Source organism: Anarhichas minor, unplaced genomic scaffold, assembly GCF_050575085.1.
Source record: "Anarhichas minor isolate MPS153535 unplaced genomic scaffold, ASM5057508v1 ptg000003l, whole genome shotgun sequence".
Lineage (NCBI taxonomy): Eukaryota > Metazoa > Chordata > Actinopteri > Perciformes > Anarhichadidae > Anarhichas > Anarhichas minor.
Genome location: NW_027466449.1, coordinates 8,550,627 through 8,569,624, shown reverse-complemented (window position 1 = coordinate 8,569,624; position 18,998 = coordinate 8,550,627). Strand labels below are relative to the sequence as shown.

General features: G+C 41.0%; 4 protein-coding genes and 3 non-coding genes across 7 annotated transcripts; 3 read left to right on the top strand and 4 right to left on the bottom strand.

Annotated features, from left to right (window-relative positions):
• Window positions 1-1,583: 1,583 nt before the first annotated feature.
• LOC142955017 (zinc finger BED domain-containing protein 4) lies at window positions 1,584-5,941 on the bottom strand. The gene is made up of 5 exons (XM_076096401.1): window positions 5,416-5,941; window positions 4,834-5,094; window positions 4,426-4,685; window positions 3,639-4,242; window positions 1,584-3,190 (listed from the first exon to the last, which is right to left on the bottom strand). The coding sequence occupies exons 1-5, from the start codon at window positions 5,563-5,565 to the stop codon at window positions 2,348-2,350; spliced, it is 2,118 nt and encodes a 705-aa protein (XP_075952516.1). The 5' UTR covers window positions 5,566-5,941; the 3' UTR covers window positions 1,584-2,347.
• Window positions 5,942-6,304: 363 nt separating this feature from the next.
• Window positions 6,305-8,709, bottom strand: vma22 (vacuolar ATPase assembly factor VMA22). Its single transcript, XM_076096414.1, has 5 exons — window positions 8,480-8,709; window positions 7,822-7,925; window positions 7,604-7,716; window positions 7,322-7,516; window positions 6,305-7,158 (listed from the first exon to the last, which is right to left on the bottom strand). Exons 1-5 carry the CDS (start codon window positions 8,597-8,599, stop codon window positions 7,019-7,021), a joined length of 672 nt encoding a protein of 223 aa, XP_075952529.1. The 5' UTR covers window positions 8,600-8,709; the 3' UTR covers window positions 6,305-7,018.
• Window positions 8,710-9,038: 329 nt separating this feature from the next.
• On the bottom strand, window positions 9,039-9,110 carry trnae-uuc (transfer RNA glutamic acid (anticodon UUC)). The gene has a single exon. It is a non-coding gene; the product is annotated as a tRNA-Glu (tRNA).
• An 817-nt stretch (window positions 9,111-9,927) lies between these two features.
• On the top strand, window positions 9,928-9,999 carry trnah-gug (transfer RNA histidin (anticodon GUG)). The gene has a single exon. It is a non-coding gene; the product is annotated as a tRNA-His (tRNA).
• A 676-nt stretch (window positions 10,000-10,675) lies between these two features.
• ebp (EBP cholestenol delta-isomerase) lies at window positions 10,676-12,223 on the top strand. The gene is made up of 5 exons (XM_076091199.1): window positions 10,676-10,786; window positions 11,042-11,354; window positions 11,450-11,486; window positions 11,561-11,691; window positions 11,807-12,223. The coding sequence occupies exons 2-5, from the start codon at window positions 11,045-11,047 to the stop codon at window positions 12,016-12,018; spliced, it is 690 nt and encodes a 229-aa protein (XP_075947314.1). The 5' UTR covers window positions 10,676-10,786; window positions 11,042-11,044; the 3' UTR covers window positions 12,019-12,223.
• A 511-nt stretch (window positions 12,224-12,734) lies between these two features.
• Window positions 12,735-16,232, bottom strand: fkbpl (FKBP prolyl isomerase like). The gene is made up of 4 exons (XM_076096392.1): window positions 16,096-16,232; window positions 14,973-15,120; window positions 14,559-14,848; window positions 12,735-14,055 (listed from the first exon to the last, which is right to left on the bottom strand). Exons 2-4 carry the CDS (start codon window positions 15,118-15,120, stop codon window positions 13,384-13,386), a joined length of 1,110 nt encoding a protein of 369 aa, XP_075952507.1. The 5' UTR covers window positions 16,096-16,232; the 3' UTR covers window positions 12,735-13,383.
• On the top strand, window positions 12,919-12,991 carry trnaf-gaa (transfer RNA phenylalanine (anticodon GAA)). Its single transcript has one exon. It is a non-coding gene; the product is annotated as a tRNA-Phe (tRNA).
• Window positions 16,233-18,998: the final 2,766 nt, after the last annotated feature.

Sequence of the window (18,998 nt, the reverse complement as noted above, 5' to 3'; positions counted from 1 at the left end):
AGGCTTTAACTGTCAAGAGGCGAGCAACAGGCGGGTTATTAATAACGGTGCTTGGCTGCATTTGTCTCTGTGTATAGGGTAACTAGGGGTCTCTTGAATAGCACTCTTGTTTGTGCCAACTCCAAAGTCCTGCAACCCGTTAGACGTAAGCAGTCAACAAAGGCCAGCAAGTGGGGGTGGAAGCGGTTCATACTAACACACAGACAAACACCAATGTGTAAATATGTATCTCTGTGCTTTGAATAAGAGTGCGAGAGTGTGGCCCAGTGTGCTTGTGCGTGAGAACAATCAATCTATGAAATCACCCTGCATCAATATCGTCCTCTGCTGGGGACATTGTGTGGGGGGGAGGGGAAAAATTGGTTTTGTAAGAGTGTGTGTATATTTGTACCCGTGTGTGTCTATGTGCAGACAGAAAATGGCTTTCTGCACTGCAGATGTAATAACTTGAGGCATAAGGGAGAGGGTGGAGGGGGCAGTTCAATTACAATTTCCTTTCCTTCTCCAGTCTCACTCTCTGCCAAGTAATTCATTTCAGAGGCAATTACCAATAAGACCGCATGCCCAGCCTGCTCAACTAACTCAAATGGATGAGCTGTCACAGCTGGGGGGGAGGGGGAGACACTTCAAGCTGCTCCACATACACTCACAAACAACACCACCACCACCCATGGGGATGAGCAAAAAAAAAACTCTTTTCAAAGTTAAACACACTGACACATCCACACTGATATCTAGCAGCACATCTAAATCCACAGGGACATCCTGCAGTGATAAGAATCATTAACACCACAGCAATCTTTGATAATCATCATCTACGAGGAAAATCTCATTGTACATCACACAGATTAACACACCTCATCAGAAGTGGTTTTCAACGACATCAAAAACAGCAACACTGAGATGAATCCGTTTTGAGGTCTGTGAAAAAGAGGTGTAATCATTGTGACAGTCCTTATAATAACATCAATTACAATTCCTTCACAGCCACTCATCTTCAAATTGATTTTTATCACATAACAGTCAATGCATTTTGTGCCTTCTGATGTAGCATTAGAGAACAGTTGCATGGTGGCTACATTTACGTTTCCTGCCATTTATTTCTAAAGGCTTTAGTAATAAGGTTTTGTGGGCCGAGCTGGATTTGAGGAAAGAACCGTGTAGGATGCGACTGCTGACTGCCCGCTGACTCAAATTGAACTGTAATGGAATTACATGCAATTACCCGGCCTGCCTCCCCACTGGCCAAGCCAAGAGCAACAGAGTGCCTGAATAAAGGCAAAACGCACACTGCAGTGGTCACAGTTTCTCCTTCAAAGTGGTGCCCTGCAAAGTGGTTGCAAAATATTTCAGTGAGGTCAGACAAAGCAAAAATGCCAATGTTATGCCACATGCACACATCCTCTGTTGGTTTTCCGGGGCAGAAGCAGGGTCAAACCAATTTCAATTCCTAAAAGTTCAGAAGTAGAATTGGACATTGATTGAAAAAGTAAAAAGTGCTGATGAATAAAATGAAATTAACCTCCACTTTGACAGGGCACACGTGGAGTTATAAAGGACTGGCAGAGGAAAATATAAATGAATTAGGGTAAAAAACAAGTTTTATTTATGACGCAGATTTGAGCTTTTCTCCATTGGCAAAAACAAATAAAAGGTGCGCAACATATATGCATGAGTGCACCTCTGTTTTAGCAAGTGAAACTCTTTTATTATGATGTCCCAGTGATGAGGCATACATACAGAAAGAGAAAAGAATAAGTGGATGATGCACTGATATATTGTTTAGCAGCCGATGCCTTCCTTCAAAAACAACATCCGATGAATTAGTCAGAACCTCTAGGGTTATTGTATATCAGTGAGAATAAATCAGATGCTACAGTATGCAATAATTGACCATTTAGTTACTGTCGGCATGTCAGTACAGAGACGCAAGCTCAGTTTGGGTTTGGGACTTATAGAGAGTCGGGTCTTTGTGGTGTCGCGGTTATCTGAAGACCCTGACCGGGTAAAATAATGTCAAAGTAAATGCTTTAGTATTGATCTGCTTCTAATCCCCTCGGTCCACAGAATGTAGTATGATAGCCCGTATTCAGGCTACACGGAAACAGACAGCAATCCACACCTACTGCAGTCTGGAAAAGCCTTCTTAAGAAGGGGAACTGAGTCGCGGCAATTCTAGGTAATTCATTGGATCTCACTTTAAATGATGTGTAGCATGAGTCCTATGTTATACTGCTAGCCCAGTTTCCTCAGAGAGAGAAAGAGGTTAGTATCCAAGAAGTAACGTTTCTGCAGATATAAAGCCTTTAGTTGCTATTCAGGTAAAATAAATGCTTCACTTCTAGCTTTAAGTCCATAATAATCTGTAGTTCGCTTTGAGGTAGATGAGCGTCTCCAGGTTTTTTGGAAAGACGCGGCCTCTCTCTGGCCGCAGACAGCGCTCTGCAGTGGTAAAGATGCTCTCGACTACAGTGCCACAAGCAGGTATGGTAAACGCCCTCTTGGCCACCTGAGCAAGCAGAGGAAAGTCAATTGCTTTACGCTGCCAGTAATGCAAAGCCTCCTCGTCCGTGGGTTCCTCTCGTAGGTAGACGGCCAACTCCTGCTCTAGGCTCTTGGCCTGTGTTGTGGGTCTCTGCTTGATGAAAGAGAACAGCTTGCAGGGCCGGGAAAGCGAGGAGACCGGTGATGGAGCTAGGGCAGGAGGGGTCTGGGATTGAGGATGTATGTTTGTGTTGAGGTCTATGGGGCTAGAGGCTGTGGAATGTTTGGACAACTCCTCTATGAGAACTTGTCTGTGCCAGTCGGGGTTGCTGCTCCAAGTGAGCTTGAACTGGGGGTCCAGGGTGGTGGCAGTGATGTAGAGAGGGTCCTCCAGGACAGGCGCCAGCCGACGCTCTACAGCCTGGCTGAGGCCCACCAGGAGAGAGGGGCAGTGGGGGGTTGAGGTCTCAGAGAGATGCTTGCGAAGGCCGAGAACACAAGGCAGAGCCAGGCTGATGGACACATGTCTGTCTGTCTGTGTGTCTGCCTGTCTGTCCCCTTGCACCATGTCCCAGGCCTCAGTGAAGGGCTCCAAAGTGTCAGTCAGCTCCCTCAGCAGGCCTCTCTCTGTATCACCCAGCACCACCACCCCCGGACCACTCACCTCCTCCAAGAACTCCACTGAGTCCAGCAGCCGACGAAGCACCTGCGTCGAAAAATGAAACAAAAGAATTAACTATACTATTTAAAACTATGGAAACATACATAGAAAAGCTAGCATTTCTCAGTGTCATATTAAAAACGTTGCTAAAATAGCCACATAATCAGGCTATGAAATGAATGTTATTATGGACACATACTGCATACTGGTGACACTATATAATCTCTCTTTTTAGCATTCATAAGGAATACAAACAACTAAAAAGCAACTGACACATTATAATGTATTTGGAAGCAGATATTGGGACAGTTTAAGAGTTTATTATGTATTTGTCACTATAAGTCCTCATGGGAAACAACCATAATACAATATAACATGGCTTCAATCATAAAATATGATATCATAAAACTGTTGACATGCATTAGCAGACGTATCATAAATGCAAAGTATGGGAAAATAATGTAAAGCTCTGCTTTTTTTGTACTACACATACCTTAAGCTGAGCAGCCCAGTCTATTGCTACAGGGGGGGTATTTCCTGGTGCCCTCATGCTCAACCCAGGACCGTCAAACACCTGGCTAAGTTTCTCAGGTGGGACAGCAGAGGTAATGTAGTTGTAGAAACAGGCAGCCTTAGCCAGTGTGGAAGTGACCTGTGGACAGGAGCGTAACCCTTCTCTGACACACTGTTCAAGAGAGCGAGAGAAACAGTCCACGCGAGAAACACCCAGACCCTGCTCCCACAAGTCCTCCCACTCTCCATCCTCTCCTCCATCACCATGGCCATTCCTGATCCCTCCCTCCACATTGTTACCATTGTCCACTTCTTCCCCGTCGTCTTCATCTCGCCCGTTAGCGAGAGAAGGTTCAACCAGGAAACCAGGAAGACAACACGGCTTTGCTGTTGTTGTTGCTGCTAGGAAATGGTCCGCAACCACACGAAATGCTCTCCCCGACACGCCATGAGAGTGACACACTTCATCAAAATCTGAAAGCACATGATTCCCAGAGCTGCCTCCAGTCAGGGGAAGACACGCCAGGAGAGCTGAGCGCATCTGCCAATCAGATGTGAGAAAATGACAGGTGACACCGACGTACCTACACACATACACATACACACACATACAGAGAGAGAGAGAGAGAGAGAGAGAGAGAGAGAGAGAGAGAGAGAGAGGAGAGAGAGAGAGAGAGACACACACACAGACAGAGAAGGGGACTCATCAGTTAGGGAATCAAACCAAGAGGGAATCATGTTGTTTTTGGTTGATTTTACCTCCTTACCCTGAAGTGGCTCCAGTTAAGCCCCTCCAGAGATCCAGGCTGAGACTGAGGGCGTGCACTGAGGCCAGTGCCTGACGGGTTGCCAGCTGTGCCTGGTAGACGTAGGCTGGGAGGAGCTGGCTCTGGATGTAGTGCTGTGGCTCAGGAGTGTAACGGGGCTCCAGGAGCTGAAGCAGCTCTCTGAAGCCTTGATTTTCCACGATGGATACTGGCTGCAGATCGCGCACGATCATCTTAGCTATAGCCTCAGAGATCAGAACCTGTGGTGACAAAACACTTTGTAAATGACCCTCATCGTAGCAAATGGTTTCATCGCAATGCCACAATAAATAATGCAACGCCTATGGGATTTGATAAATAGTAGCTTGGTTATTTGCATATCAAGCGATGATGGATTGTAACACACACCTGACGTGGGTCATGTCTGTCAAACTTGGTCACCCCTCCGCCAGAGCCTCCTCCTACTCCTCCCTCAAGAGTTCCCATTCCTCCAGCACTTCCTCCTCCTCCTCCTCCTCCTCCTCCACCTCCCACTCGAGTACTGATGGGGAGAGTGTAGCGGGTATTCCCTCCATTTGGGGTGAAACTGTGCAGGGAACCAGAGGAGTAACCCTCTCTCTTCATATCCTTCCTTTTCACAAAGTCATCATACATAGCCTGGTGCTTCCGCTGAATGGGAGAGACACACAGAGAGAGAGAGGGGGGGGGGGGGGGGGGCAGCAATGTTATTGGTTGGCAGGTAGAACAGTAGATGTATAGCCTACATCTCTACCCCATACTGCCTTCTTTTGACATCTGTGGAAGAGGATACAGTATGGGTAGAGGAGCAACAGAGTGTCTTTACAGTTAGGTTTATATGTCTGACACTGCGTGGTAGCATATACATTAAACGATACTAGGGCCAGCTGTTTCAGCTGATGTTGCCAGAAACATGGTAAGACGAACAATAAGTACAGGCGATATAAAAACATTTTATTTTGAAATGATTACCTTGAGATGCGTTACGAAGTTGGACGTGACACTCCGCTTCGCCTGGATCCTCGTACCACAAGCCTTGCAGTTGGACTCGATTTTGCCATTTTCACCTTCAAACACAATATTAAAGTAATCCAGAATAGACACCTTCGAAACTGACGCCATTGGAGCACACAGCTACTCTGCTCCGGAGTCAAATCAACTTGCGATCAAGGGCAATCCCGAGTCTGAGGTATCAATCTCACCTCGCCACTGATCATGAGCGCAGGCCAGCGTGTTTACTTTTCTATCCCTGCTCACACATTCAAATAAAGAAAAATGTTGATGCCAGTTGCGCAGACAAAAGAAAATGTAATTTCAGGCAGGAGTTGCGTGGCTCTTGCACGTCCGAAATCGGCCACAATCTGACTACACAGGCTGCTGTGGATGTCTGGAAACAGAAATACTTATAATAGTGAAGCTACATCCGTTGTTTCTGCGCTCCCATCCGTCGTTAGGACGCAAGTGAAGAGGAGGCAGCGCGCTGAGCTTCATGGAGGCTCACAGCCAGTGTTATAATTGGAGCAGGAAGTAGCCTACACACAACAACCGGAGGATCGTTTCCCGTTTCGGCAGTTCCCGGTAATGTTCGGCTGTCCCCAGACAAGAGGAAGAGGTTATCCTCTGATATAATACTTGCAAAACGAATTGAAATTCAGATTGGATTTCTGTATTGACAATAAAATAAAATAAAAATTTTAATTAAAAATTCGACTGAATTGCATATTTTTTAAATAATGAATTAGGGGGAAAGGAAACACATTTATAACATTAAAGACAATTTGGTGCCGCTCGCTAAAAAGGCCACGTTTGTAAAGGGATAAGAGGTTGTAAATAAAGGTTAATAAGGCGTTTACCATACGAATCAGTTATGAACAATTTAATTGATTCTGCAGCACTATTCAACAATAAAACAATGTGAATAAAACACAAACAGAGAGGAATACAATCAACAGGCAGAAACAAACTAACTTTTAATAATATATTGATTAATTATTGAAATTATTGTTATGCTGATAAATGTTTTCTGGGAAACGGCTGATCTGGACCACAGTATTATTAACACGTTATTTAGGATTCATCAATGGATTACCAAAAACGTGTCACTGCATTACTATCAAATTAAATATACTGTATATATATTTAACACCATTCAAAGGATATTTCACAATCTGGCAACCAACAACTTGTTCTTATTAATTTCTCAAAATTGATCTCTAGTATTAGTAAATTATTAATTAATAAATCTAATAATTGCAATTTATAAATCCTTTATAAAGGGTGCCATTAATTGAAAATAATCAAACAGGTTCTGTTTAAATTCATAAATTGATTTGACAGTCTACAACTCAAAATGTATTTCAAATAAATACTAAAATACAGCATTTACAAACAGATCCAGCTCAAACAGGTCACACATTGATGAGTGAGATGGTCAAAGCACACAGGATCAAACATAATCTATCGCTATTTACACATCGAGTCATTACAGAATCCACTGAAATCTCCACTTCAGAATTCACCGGGAAGATTGCTGTTGAATATAATTGGCCCTTAAGCATTAGAGAGTACGAGTTCTTTAGTCTGCCACCCTGTCCGACTGGGTTGCTGAAGCTTCCTCCAGGAGAATGTGTTTGTCCTTCATGCTGTGCTTCAGCTCCTGTCGGGTGTTCAAAACGGCAGTCTGAAGGGTTGCAATCTCAGCTGACAGCTCTATAACTGTAATATGACAGAAAAAGAGGAGAGTATACTGCTTTCAGTATCTGGTGTGTACTGTACATATCAAATCAAAATGATGACCTAATCTTTGCTATATTCTAAAGAAATCACATTAGCAGAGCAAAAGAATAATATATAATCTTTTGGGAATGGAACATCATACCTTGCTTAAATGACGACTGTGCATGTTTGAGAGATTGTGGCACCAAAATCCCAAACCATTTCAGTGGATCTTGCTGAGGATTCTGGTCGATTTTTCTTACTTCAGGAGTTACTTCAGGAGCCTTCTCACTGCTTGTTTCCTCACTCGTCTCTTTCTCCGTCATATCCTTTTTAGGTTTGATTCTTCTCCTGACACCTACGAAACCACATCATTTACTGAATCAAAAATGTATTTTGTACAACATTCATTTTTATATCACCACATGGCCTATGGCAGACTCACCTTCTTCTTGAGGTCCAATATCCTCTATTGACCCGTTATCTTTTCCAACCTCATTACAACACTTGTGTTTCACCCTGTCTGTGCAGAAATCCACCTCACCACTGCCCAGAGTTCTGTAACACATAAATAAAAGTCACACATGTTGATAGTTATTCAATTCCAGTGAACAAAAATGTATTGGGAGCATTCATTTCTGTGAAGCATGACAAATTCCTCACTTGGCATGAACACAGACCAGTGGCTCTATCTCACTCGCATACTGAAGTGGAGAGACGCATTTGTTTCCCATCGAATATCTCGCCTTGGACATAGAAAACCATCCCTGTGGGGAACACGAAATAGTAACTTAATGGTGAGTAGGGAAAGAGGATCCAGGATAAAATAAAAGCATACAATTAAAATAAAAAATAGTTACGTGTACATGCACTTACATTTGATGACATGCATTTGAAAAACTTAGGGAGGCTTGATGCTGGTTGTTACAGGAATCATTTTACTGTAAAGTATACATGACAGTAGGGCTGCAGCTAACAGTTTTCCTTTTTTCTTCATCATTATTATCTCAATTACTCAGGCAATCGTTTGGTAGGTACAATTTCAAAAATAGTAAAATATTGCCCATCACAATTTCCCAGAGCCTAAGCTGAAATAGTATAGTTTATTTTGTTTGATCAACAGATATTCAGTTTGCTACATTAGTATAATGCAAAAACCAGCAAATCCTTACATTTGTGAGGCTAACGCTAGTATTTTTTGGAACACTTGATACATTACCAAATATTGCTGTTTTGGCTTGATTTCAAAGGGCTTACACGTTCATAAACACACACATTTAGACGAAGATCCACGGTTTTCTGTGTGCTAGGCTAACGTTACCTGCTCTATGAGAGAGTTGAGAGTGGCTCGTTTCTCCTCTAGTAACTCAAGCTGGTCCATGAAACGGAGCAGTTTTTCGTCCAGCAACACAGAAGATTCCGCCAATTCGGACACACCCATATCGACTTGTCGTAGAAACTCAAGTACTTTCTCATACAGTCTTTACTGCCGTCGCTTCCACTAGGAATCAGTCGTTCAGAGAGGCTGCGTTGACCCAAGACGTCTGCCGCTTCCGTGTAGCGTCATGTGACATACATCGTCACGTGATACAGATCACATGTCCATAGAAGTATACACAACGCAGTAAATCAACGAAATAATGTAACATTATCAGTATTACAGATTTGAAGGTATAGCATTACAACATTTGAAGGAATTTCTTAATATTTTCATGACAACCAGCAATATTAATAGTAAAGCCAGCTATTATATGGCGTAAATGACGTATCGTTGCATGACAAACAGGTCATATAACAGTCTGACTGTCATCGCTATTTATTATCAACTAAAGCTTCTAACACTATTAGCAAAATGTTGTTAAAGAAGAACAAAAACTCTGTTCCCATACCGGGAGTCGAACCCGGGCCGCCTGGGTGAAAACCAGGAATCCTAACCGCTAGACCATATGGGAAGACAATCTTTCTCACCACCTTTTCATTTTATACTGCTGGCTAACCGACGGCAAAGATGACCTACTTTCTGTTAGGACAAATCGAGTGCTTTAAAGGATTATGTCCTAATATATAATACGTCAAATGCAGTATGCCAAATAATATGTTTTACTACATCCAGTCGCATTTGGCAGTATGCAAGCCAGCTTTCCTTTTCTTGTTCAATAAGAATTAACCAAATATCTATATTTTTTCAATTGTCATTATTTATTGCCTCATCATAGGTCACACATTGTAGGTATGTTTAGTTCTTAAATGACACAAATAGAACAAGTAAATACATGATGTATACAACTTATGCAAATTAACCATAAACATCAAATATCAGATGACATAATCAGCATTAAATACATCTGTATCAATAACCTAGATAATTAACAAAAGCACAGATATGACTAAATCTATGGTACTACTGCTGCTAACACACTCCCATCGGGAGTAACTTTGGACTGTCAAGTTGCATGTAAATTATGCTTCATGCAATTTGAAACCTGCAACTAGTTGTGCGAAAGTTTCACAACAGTTTAACAAACTCTGTCGTAAATTAGAGGTCTCGGGGAATCTGAAGAGCGCTAGTTGAAACATGAAGTATTTCGGCTAACTAACGGATGACTGTGGGGGACGAAAAATGTCTCAAGTATGAATAAATAAATAAACAAATACATGTATAAATACAGAAATGATTAAATAAAAAAATAAATCAACGTCCAGCAGCAGCATTGGCACCAGCATTATAAAGCCCATTACGCAGCCAGACACCACAACTCCCCGTAGCTCGCCGTGATCGTATAGTGGTTAGTACTCTGCGTTGTGGCCGCAGCAACCCCGGTTCGAATCCGGGTCACGGCAGGGTTAAAATCCCTGACACGGCTTGGGAGGACAACTTTTTTTAAACACAGTCAACACAATATGTCCATTAGGCAGGCACAGGCACACAGGCACACAGCGACCGATTCGCGTAAAAATGCTAGAGTATAACTGAAAATGACAATAAACAAATGCACAATTATTAATCATCTGATCCAGTTAATCAGCTAATACCACAACAGCTGATATTTTCGATCATTTGTGATTTTGAGAGAGTTGCCTGTGTATTTTAATTCGGGGACTTGAGTTTGTTTTCAGGCCGTTTAGACAATTTGAATTGAGCAGACCTCTATTAAATGCTGCTTTTACTCATTTCTGCAAAGTGCTCTGTAGCCTTGAACAGCCACGTCAAAGTGAAAGGTCGTTGCTCATACTTGCTCAACACTCATTTTCAAATGCAACATACTTACTAACAATTATAATAATTTGTACCTTTGTAACAAAGAGATGGGCTGGTACTGTGGAGTAAACGATGCATTTTATTGGTCGTGGCAAATGACAACGTCCATGTTCCGAGATGAAAAGCCAATCAATGGACCAACAGATCGCATGTGCTGCTAGCTCTATGAATACAGCCGTATGATTGGTCTTTGAAATCGCAAGTAGCCGCCCCCTGCTCGAGTGAGTTCCGCTTTTGAGTGTATCTGCGCTGACATGTCTTGCACTTAGACAGATTTGGACTATTGAATCTCCGAGATTAATTTATCCAACACTCTATATTCAATACAGAGGTTAAACTCTGTGCGTCTGGACAGCCATTCTATCACTGGTAAGGTCAAAATACACATGCGTTATTTGTTTTGTCTGCTATTGAGCTCCTTGACTTTACACAATCTATACTCTAAAAACATACTTTGTAAATTCGTGAGAAATGACGTTTATAGACTAAGTGCAGTGAATTAAATTGCATTTGTCAATTAAACTAACTCATGCATGTGCATAATCTTTAATGTCACAATGTTGAAATCAATCAAATTTAAACCTACTGTGGATTAAGAGTGTTGACCATCCTTTCTTGAAACAGATAATGGATGCCACATCAGCAACTGGAGTTCTTCATCCCTACTGGCCACGGGACCTTTTGATTCCCACCTATGTGGCCAATGACCGATCTATGTCAGAGATTCTGGTGTTCCTGTTTTCTGTGTCTGGGGTGTTTCTGCTTGTGACCTGGCTGATCACCGGACAGAACGGGACCACCGGCCGGCTGGGGACGTGGAGGCGTCTGGCTGTGTGCTGGTTCGCCGTTTGTGGTTTCATCCATTGCGTCATAGAGGGATGGTTCTCACTGTATTATGATATTATTCCAGGAGACCAGAGCCTCCTGTCACAGCTGTGTGAGTACAAACAAGATACAACAAGTTGAGACAAGTGTATGAACTGTGACGGTGCAGTCTACATGAGTGAATACGTTTTACATTTTCTCTCACAGGGAAAGAGTACTCCAAAGGAGACAGTCGATATGTAATGTGAGTTCATCTTTTCATAGAACTACGTTGAACTTTTATAATAAAGCTGTAACTAATTGCCTGTATATTTCTAGAGCGGATAACTTCACTGTCTGTATGGAGACTGTGACTGCATGGTTATGGGGACCTTTCAGCTTTTGGGCTGTGTACGCCTTCTTAACTAAGAAGTCCTACAGATTTGTTCTGCAACTCATCATTTCATTAGGTAAGAAGGTGCAATTACAACAAAACGCATCACTTGACTTTTAAGCAATTTCTCAGAGTCGAATTACTTGTTTTCATATTTACATGATGGGTCTTATCACATAATCTGATTCCAGGTCAGCTGTACGGAGCAGTGCTTTACTTCTACACAGAGCACAGAGATGGTTATGCTCACAGTGAGTTGGGACACCCGGTCTACTTCTGGTTCTACTTTGTGTTCATGAACGTGCTGTGGATCATCATACCGCTTGTGCTCATTGTGGATGCATGGAGACAGCTGTCAGCCGCGCAGACACACACGGACAACACGAAGTCTAAGAGGAAGTGACAACAGGGAGAGTTTACTGTGGGACTGTAGGGCAATTACTACATGAGGCACAAGGGAAAAGACCACTTGGGAAAGCACTACGTTCAAAGATGGAACATAATAAATGAATTATTGTTTGGAGTTGGTTATAGTGTGTCCTGTTGTGCCTGTACACTTAGCACTTAATTTTAAAGTGCAATTTGTTCCTTGTGTTTACAACAATAAAGCTTTAATTTCTGTTCAATAATAAAGCTGCGTTTTGTTTGTGGGGCCTTGGGGAGAGGGGCAATATCATCTGCATTTTGTAAACATTTTACACAACTTCATGAATGGACTGAACACTGCCTCACTGCATACAGCGCCTCTTCGACGTGGAACCCAGTTTTAAGTATTTGTTTTTGTAAAAAAAGTTAAATTAATTTTGATTCTCATGTAAATACAGGTTCCTACTATATGAAATGTGACCTCGGAGTTTACCCCATAAGCATTTAGTCCGCTGATGTAAAGTAATTCATGTCATTACGGTCGCGATGCCAGTTGCGACCTTTGAGATAATTCATCTAGTGCAGTGATGTAACATGAAACATTATCTTTTAACGCTAATGCAATGCAGACTTTTCCAAACAAATATGGTCTGTCTTAATAAATAATTGATAAGGAAGTAGATGCACTAAGTTAATGGGTGTTGTATTGTTTTACTAAACGTAAATATAAAGAAAACACAGATTTTTAATGTATTCAGTTGCCGTAGAATTTTAATTTGGTAAAGTTACGTTTTATAAATGATGAACTTGAAATGTTAAGAACTACAAACATTAGAGTTTCCTTCCTTGTAAAGACATAATCATCATAATCATACATATTTGCACTACAAAGTATATACATGAATAAGTAAAAATGGATCCCCCAGATTCTCACCGGGCCGAAATAGCTCAGTTGGGAGAGCGTTAGACTGAAGATCTAAAGGTCCCTGGTTCGATCCCGGGTTTCGGCATTTTTTCGGCCATGTGGAGTACTTCAATTTTTAGAAGACGTGACAAAGCCTGGCACCTTGTGGTCCACTGGAGGAACTAAATATATAACGGGGTAATTTCATGTATTGCACTCACGGAATAGTATGATCTCATTCAACCATCAGACCTGGAAAATCACATTAATTCCTCCAAAAGAAGTTTTTGACATGTGTTTTTTACTTTTAAGTTGCATTCAGGCATCTCATACACAATAAGCAATGCGTTAGAAAAAAAATGGACATTCACAGATTAATTGCATTACTTTTGAGCTGATGTAGTTGCTGTACATATACTTTAATTAAATGGTGAATCATGAGGAGAAACTTACCATTCTACAGATAACATCTGATAATAAACGGTAAATATTTCATCATCAGCTGAACATTTTGCTGAGTCTAAGGCCCAACTGTGCATTTCTCTCTTTCTCTTTACTTGCTATGTCTTTAAGTGCCTTCAGAGCAGCAGGTGATTCTGGCTGTAGCTCTAACAGTTTCCTAAATGCCTGCCTGGCCTCCTCCAGCTCATTCAACATCTGGCAGGCTTGGCCCCTCCGGTACCAGGCTTTAGCCCCACCCGGTTCCAGATGAGTAGCTTTAGTCGCACTGGCCTTAGCCCGTTGCGGTTGGTTCAATTTGAGCTGGCACAAGGACATGTTTGAGTGGAGCTCTGCTTTAATGGTTTTGAATTCATTAGCTGAAGGAAGTTGCTGTAGTTTATCACCAGTGTCTGTGTCTCTCTGCTCTTCTGCTTCTTGCTCTTGTCCTTTCTTCTCCACCTCGTTAACATGGCCATGGAGAGTGATGAGAAGTTTGAGGGCCCGGCTGTAGCTGTCTGCTGCTCCCCAAACATCCCCGCTCCTGAACCTCACTCCGCCCCTCTCTTTGTGTGACTTCACCGACTGACACTTTTCGACAGGAGACATCTCCCAGGATTCCTTGCCTGGTGTGAAAGCTTTGAATTCAATCGTGGCACATAAAGGCAGGTTTTCCTCAGCAGGATGGGGGACAGAGACATCTGGTCCACTTCCCACTGGAGAAATCAGTATCTGAGAAGCAAAACACAATGATTTGAGTGGCTGTGTACTTTCACATGCTTGCAAATACTATGTGTAACTTTTAAGCCTGCAATCCATATTCAACAAAAAAGGCTTCAGGGAGCACTGGCAAATTGGGACCAAATTGAGATATGAAAAATCCAAAATGTTCTTTTTAGGCACCACATCCTTTACTGTTAACATTAAAATCCCAACAAGGTTTATTTTTAACACCCTTCATATCAAAGCTAAAGAGCTTACTGAAAATATTGAGTGCACTCAATTAAAAAACAACAGTCTCAAAGTATTCAAAAACCCACTCCCACCAGTGCCTCTAAGCTGTCACTATATGTCAGGATATTGCAAATATCATATACTCTTTCCATATGTAAAATGTAAACCTAATGATCATAGTTATGGATATTTTTTCAGCTTTTACTTTCAATTTGCAAAGAATTTGTGCCACAAAAATTTGACGAAACAATGACATTGGATTATAATTCCAGTTCTCTTACCTCACACTTCTCTCCCGCCCTCATCCCCTCCACACATGCCTCTGTGATATCGCACTGACCCTCTCCCAGCCTCAATGTAGTCCAGTCACCCAGTGGGACCTGCAGCACAGAGTCCTGGCATCTTGGGAAGGCTGTGGCCTCTGTCTCTGTGACCCATTGGTCAGGTTGGACTGACTGTCCCTCATTTCCATTTTCAGATACTAAACTCTCTGCTGCATCCCGGCTAGCTTTGAGCCGCACTCGGACTTGACACAGTGAACCCAACCTTGGACAGCTACTGGATGAGCATGCTGAAAGAGACAAAGAGAAATTATGTGTGCTAGAATAGATACTTAATACAGTTCTATTCTACAAATGTGGATTTAAAATGTATCATTTATTTTTGAGGAATAAAGTAATAGAAAATCCTCATACATGCACCATCTCCGGAATTAGAAACAGTCTGTTGACTCTCTCTGTGTGTCTGCTTCTGCTGGACTTTCCAGAGGCCTCCTGGACACACAGACACCCAAGAGGTGATATTGTCGCCATGCAGTGTTTGAAACGGTTGACCAGGATCCATCTTCATGTCATAAAAATATCAAAACATAAATGATGATCATATCTTTTCTTCAGACATCTATTTGAATGCATTGCTCCGTCCATAGAGTGTTTCCTGAGGGACCATACAACTCTGTCTGTTTCTTAGTGTTGTAGTTAACTACAGTTAACACTATAGTCAACAGATAACACTATAGTCAACAGATAACACTATAGTCAACAGATAACACTGTAGTTAACACTATAGTCAACAGATAACACTATAGTCAACAGATAACACTGTAGTTAACACTATAGTCAACAGTTAACACTATAGTCAACAGATAACACTATAGTCAACAGATAACACTGTAGTTAACACTATAGTCAACAGTTAACACTATAGTCAACAGATAACACTGTAGTTAACACTATAGTCAACAGTTAACACTATAGTCAACAGATAACACTATAGTCAACAGTTAACACTATAGTCAACAGATAACACTGTAGATAACACTATAGTTAACAGTTAACACTATAGTTAACTGCTACAGTTTTGTTGTGAAGAATATTGAGAGATTTGCAATCAGTATTTAAACGTAGTTAACCATGTTAGCACCCTGAGTTGAGTTAACGTTACAACTATGTAACATTAGTCAGTTAGCTTAATACATCACCAAGCCAACGTTGGTTTTTATTTCATATAAATTATTCAAAAAGACAAAGAAAGTTAAGTACAGTAAAATAACTGGGTTTTGGGGGTCTGTAGTTTCAGCGTGACCGTTGCTAAAACGAATATGTAGGCTACAACACTACTTTACGCAACGTTAGTGCATTAACGTAACGTTAGCTAATGCTAGCCCGTGGATACAACAGTGGTTAACAGAAACACCGTAGCATCAGGTAACGTTAGCTAGCTTTATGGCGCGGCAATCAAAAACAACGGACTTTCTCTACATAATCTGAGCTGTGACGGAGTTATGTGCTAAACGCAATTAAAAGGCATGTATCTCACCTCATACACAATCCTGACACGAAGTATAAATAACCCCCTTAATCAGAAAGTAATAAACTGTCAGATGGTCACATAAACAAACGAGAGGTACTTTTCTTCTTCTCCTTTAAGGCTTCTTCTTCGTGTGTAATGACGGGTGCGACGCCAGCTCGTAGCATTACCGCCATCTACTGTACCGGAATGTAAAAAAAAAAACTTTTCCTGTGTCATTTTATTTCAGTCACGTAAATATCCATGATATTACCCCCTAGAAATTGCAACCCATCCATTTTATGTGTCGTCTGTCTGTAAACTACTGCTCTTGTCTTCCAGCAGGTGGAGACAAAGATGATCGTGAAAAGGCAGTAAAAGATGAGAAAGTTTAAACTTAGGCTAAAGTTAAACTTCAAATTGCAGTAAAAACAGCTTAAAACGGAGGCTGTCTTCGTGGTTTTAACTTTTATCAGTGAAGTTGATTTCTTTTTGCTTTGGCCCACATACATTTTCTCCCCAGATTTCTGCCTGCAAACGCGCATTTAACACAATCTATATTCTCAACACTCAAACATAAAGCATGTTTTAAAAGAAGAAGATACTTAGGTGTTTTTTTATGCTTGGGGAATTATGGGCCAAAGCTTAAGTGCACTCTTGTCAAATGAAGTGTTCAACAAAATATGCACGTATCTTATCTGTTAGTATTGACCCCTGACTTGTTCCACTCGTGTTTAAGGCCTGTGTGTTAATCTGCCCTTTCAGTATGATTTAGGCCTCTATCTTTTCAACACTAGAGACCATTAGTTCTATCCTAAGAATACCACACTGGGCAACCAACATGTGTTGTGTATGTGTGTGTGTGTGTGTGTGTGTGTGTGTGTGTGTGTGTGCGTGTGAGAGAGAGAGAGAGAGAGAGAGAGAGAGAGAGAGAGAGAGAGATAAAGGAAGGTCATCTGAGATGCCATCTGTCCTCCTACATGTGGCCTGTTTGACTCTTAATGAGCAGTCGACAAGGTAAAACACTTGCTATAGTATTAGGTATACAGAGGTGAATCTCATGGAGTGCTTCATATGTGTCCGAGTTTATGAAAAGGTTCATAAAGTTCCAAGTGTATCCTCACTTCATGAAACAAAGAATTAAAGGAATAACTCTTTCAATAACAGCTACCATGATGAAAATCGTATCATGAAAAAAACACATATGCTGGTAAAATGCTTGACAGAACGTTAATGGCTTTGTAAGACAGAAAAGGGGCTGAGATCAATTGTAAAACGTGGTCACAAAAATGGAATTTTAGGGAGTTAAAAAAATCATATTCATATACGATTTGTGAGGAAATGATTCATATACATAAGAGTCTTTTTTGTTTGTTTTATAGAACAAAAACAAATTTGTGACCACATTGGTATTGCCCAGGTTGTCCATTTCACATGCTGTTGTGGTACTTTATCTCAGTAGGTGGCAGTATTTAACCTTGAGCTATAGTTGCTGTTCTGACTCATAAAGCAAACTGTTGCTAAAAAAATAAGAACATACCCAGAGTATGATGATTTTTTTATGGCTTGCAAAACGATCTTAAAAAGATGTATGTACTGTGTACAGGTTTTTTGTCTTTGTAGTGGTTAACTAGCAACTTTGTTCCAGTATAATCTGTTAAGTATCTTGGTCACAATCTTAAATAAGAATCTATAGGATGTTGTGTGTTGTGTAATGTTATGTAGTTGTCTAAGACAATTACTTTCAGCCCCTAGGGTTATCAGATTTGATAAATTCCCAAATATCGATATCAGTATTGGCCTCACAAATCCAATATTGGTCCGTCTATAGTTCAGAGTGAGCAGAAAACATTTTGACACTAAAATAAAAGAGTGTAGACCATATGATATGAGACAATAGATGTGCTGCAGTGAAACATCTTAAATCTAATTTGCAGACATCAAGGCCTACTCAGTCATCATCATTGTCTTACAATAAAGAGAGGCTCTTTGAAGAGACTCCACCGAGAACAACTAGGTAAAGAGGAAGAACACAACGTTTCGGTTGGAGTCTCTGGCTTCTCAGTAATATGAACATGACATTACTTGGGCAGCTAGTACATAGAGTGTGTAATGTAGTCAGTATCACTGGCTGAGTGATGTAATTCAATTTCAGTTATTTTGCAATAAGAGGTATTTGAAATGTTCATAAACTCTAACAGACTTGCAGCATGTGCATCATAACGTTTGAAGCAAACACTTACTCCCAAATGTCCTGTGAGCACATGCGCTCAGCTCCAGCCAAATATGGACAAAAAGTGAATCAGTGAGAATATAAGGCTCGTCCTCAACTGTGTTTTACTGCTCTGGAATAAATTAGTGTGAGAGATTTCATTTCGCATTTCAACGCTTGGACGTGTGAAGGATAGACAAAGTAAATACTTGGGAAAATATGGATGGGTGGATGGAAGGATGTGGATTTTTCCAGTTTTCACATTCTAATCGCAGTCCTTTTAATAGCTTTATTAGATGCAGATGTACTGAAAAGGTTGGTCAATTAAGGAAATAGTGTATGAAAATAAATAGTTTTAGTATCAAACATGTTGTCTGCTACAGGTACTTTATACAGTAATAGTGACACAGTAATTGTCACATTTCTTAAACTAACTCTTTCCAAGTGCTTATATTTTCAATTTGTACCGCATTTCAAATACATTTTTCAATCAAGTTTCTAGAGCTTCAAATACTTCTAAATTCCAATATACATGTATGACGCAAAGGCAAGCATAGAGTGTATCTGGATGTGTTTTTTCCTCTGTTCTCACACTAAACAGAACCTTCCCTTGTTTTAATCCTCCTCCATGTGTTACCCATATCATCTCTTTCTCCTCTGCTTCTCCTATCTACCCTCTCTTTCAACCCCCTTCACCTTCCGCTTGGCTCCCTCCGACTTC

Coding starts and splice junctions, on each gene's coding strand:
- vma22 (XM_076096414.1), bottom strand. CDS start 8,599: ATGGGTGTGTCCGAATTGGCGGAATCTTCTGTGTTGCTGGACGAAAAA. Junction 7,517..7,603: donor TATTGGACCTCAAGAAGAAG/GTGAGTCTGCCA, acceptor GTGGTTTCGTAG/GTGTCAGGAGAAGAATCAAA. Junction 7,159..7,321: donor ACAGTCGTCATTTAAGCAAG/GTATGATGTTCC, acceptor GTCATATTACAG/TTATAGAGCTGTCAGCTGAG.
- ebp (XM_076091199.1), top strand. CDS start 11,045: ATGGATGCCACATCAGCAACTGGAGTTCTTCATCCCTACTGGCCACGG. Junction 11,487..11,560: donor GGAGACAGTCGATATGTAAT/GTGAGTTCATCT, acceptor GTATATTTCTAG/AGCGGATAACTTCACTGTCT. Junction 11,692..11,806: donor GCAACTCATCATTTCATTAG/GTAAGAAGGTGC, acceptor ATCTGATTCCAG/GTCAGCTGTACGGAGCAGTG.
- LOC142955017 (XM_076096401.1), bottom strand. CDS start 5,565: ATGGCGTCAGTTTCGAAGGTGTCTATTCTGGATTACTTTAATATTGTG. Junction 4,686..4,833: donor ACAGACATGACCCACGTCAG/GTGTGTGTTACA, acceptor TTGTCACCACAG/GTTCTGATCTCTGAGGCTAT. Junction 4,243..4,425: donor TTAACTGGAGCCACTTCAGG/GTAAGGAGGTAA, acceptor GTATGTGTGTAG/GTACGTCGGTGTCACCTGTC.
- fkbpl (XM_076096392.1), bottom strand. CDS start 15,120: ATGGATCCTGGTCAACCGTTTCAAACACTGCATGGCGACAATATCACC. Junction 14,849..14,972: donor TAATTCCGGAGATGGTGCAT/GTATGAGGATTT, acceptor TGTCTCTTTCAG/CATGCTCATCCAGTAGCTGT. Junction 14,056..14,558: donor GGGCGGGAGAGAAGTGTGAG/GTAAGAGAACTG, acceptor TTTGCTTCTCAG/ATACTGATTTCTCCAGTGGG.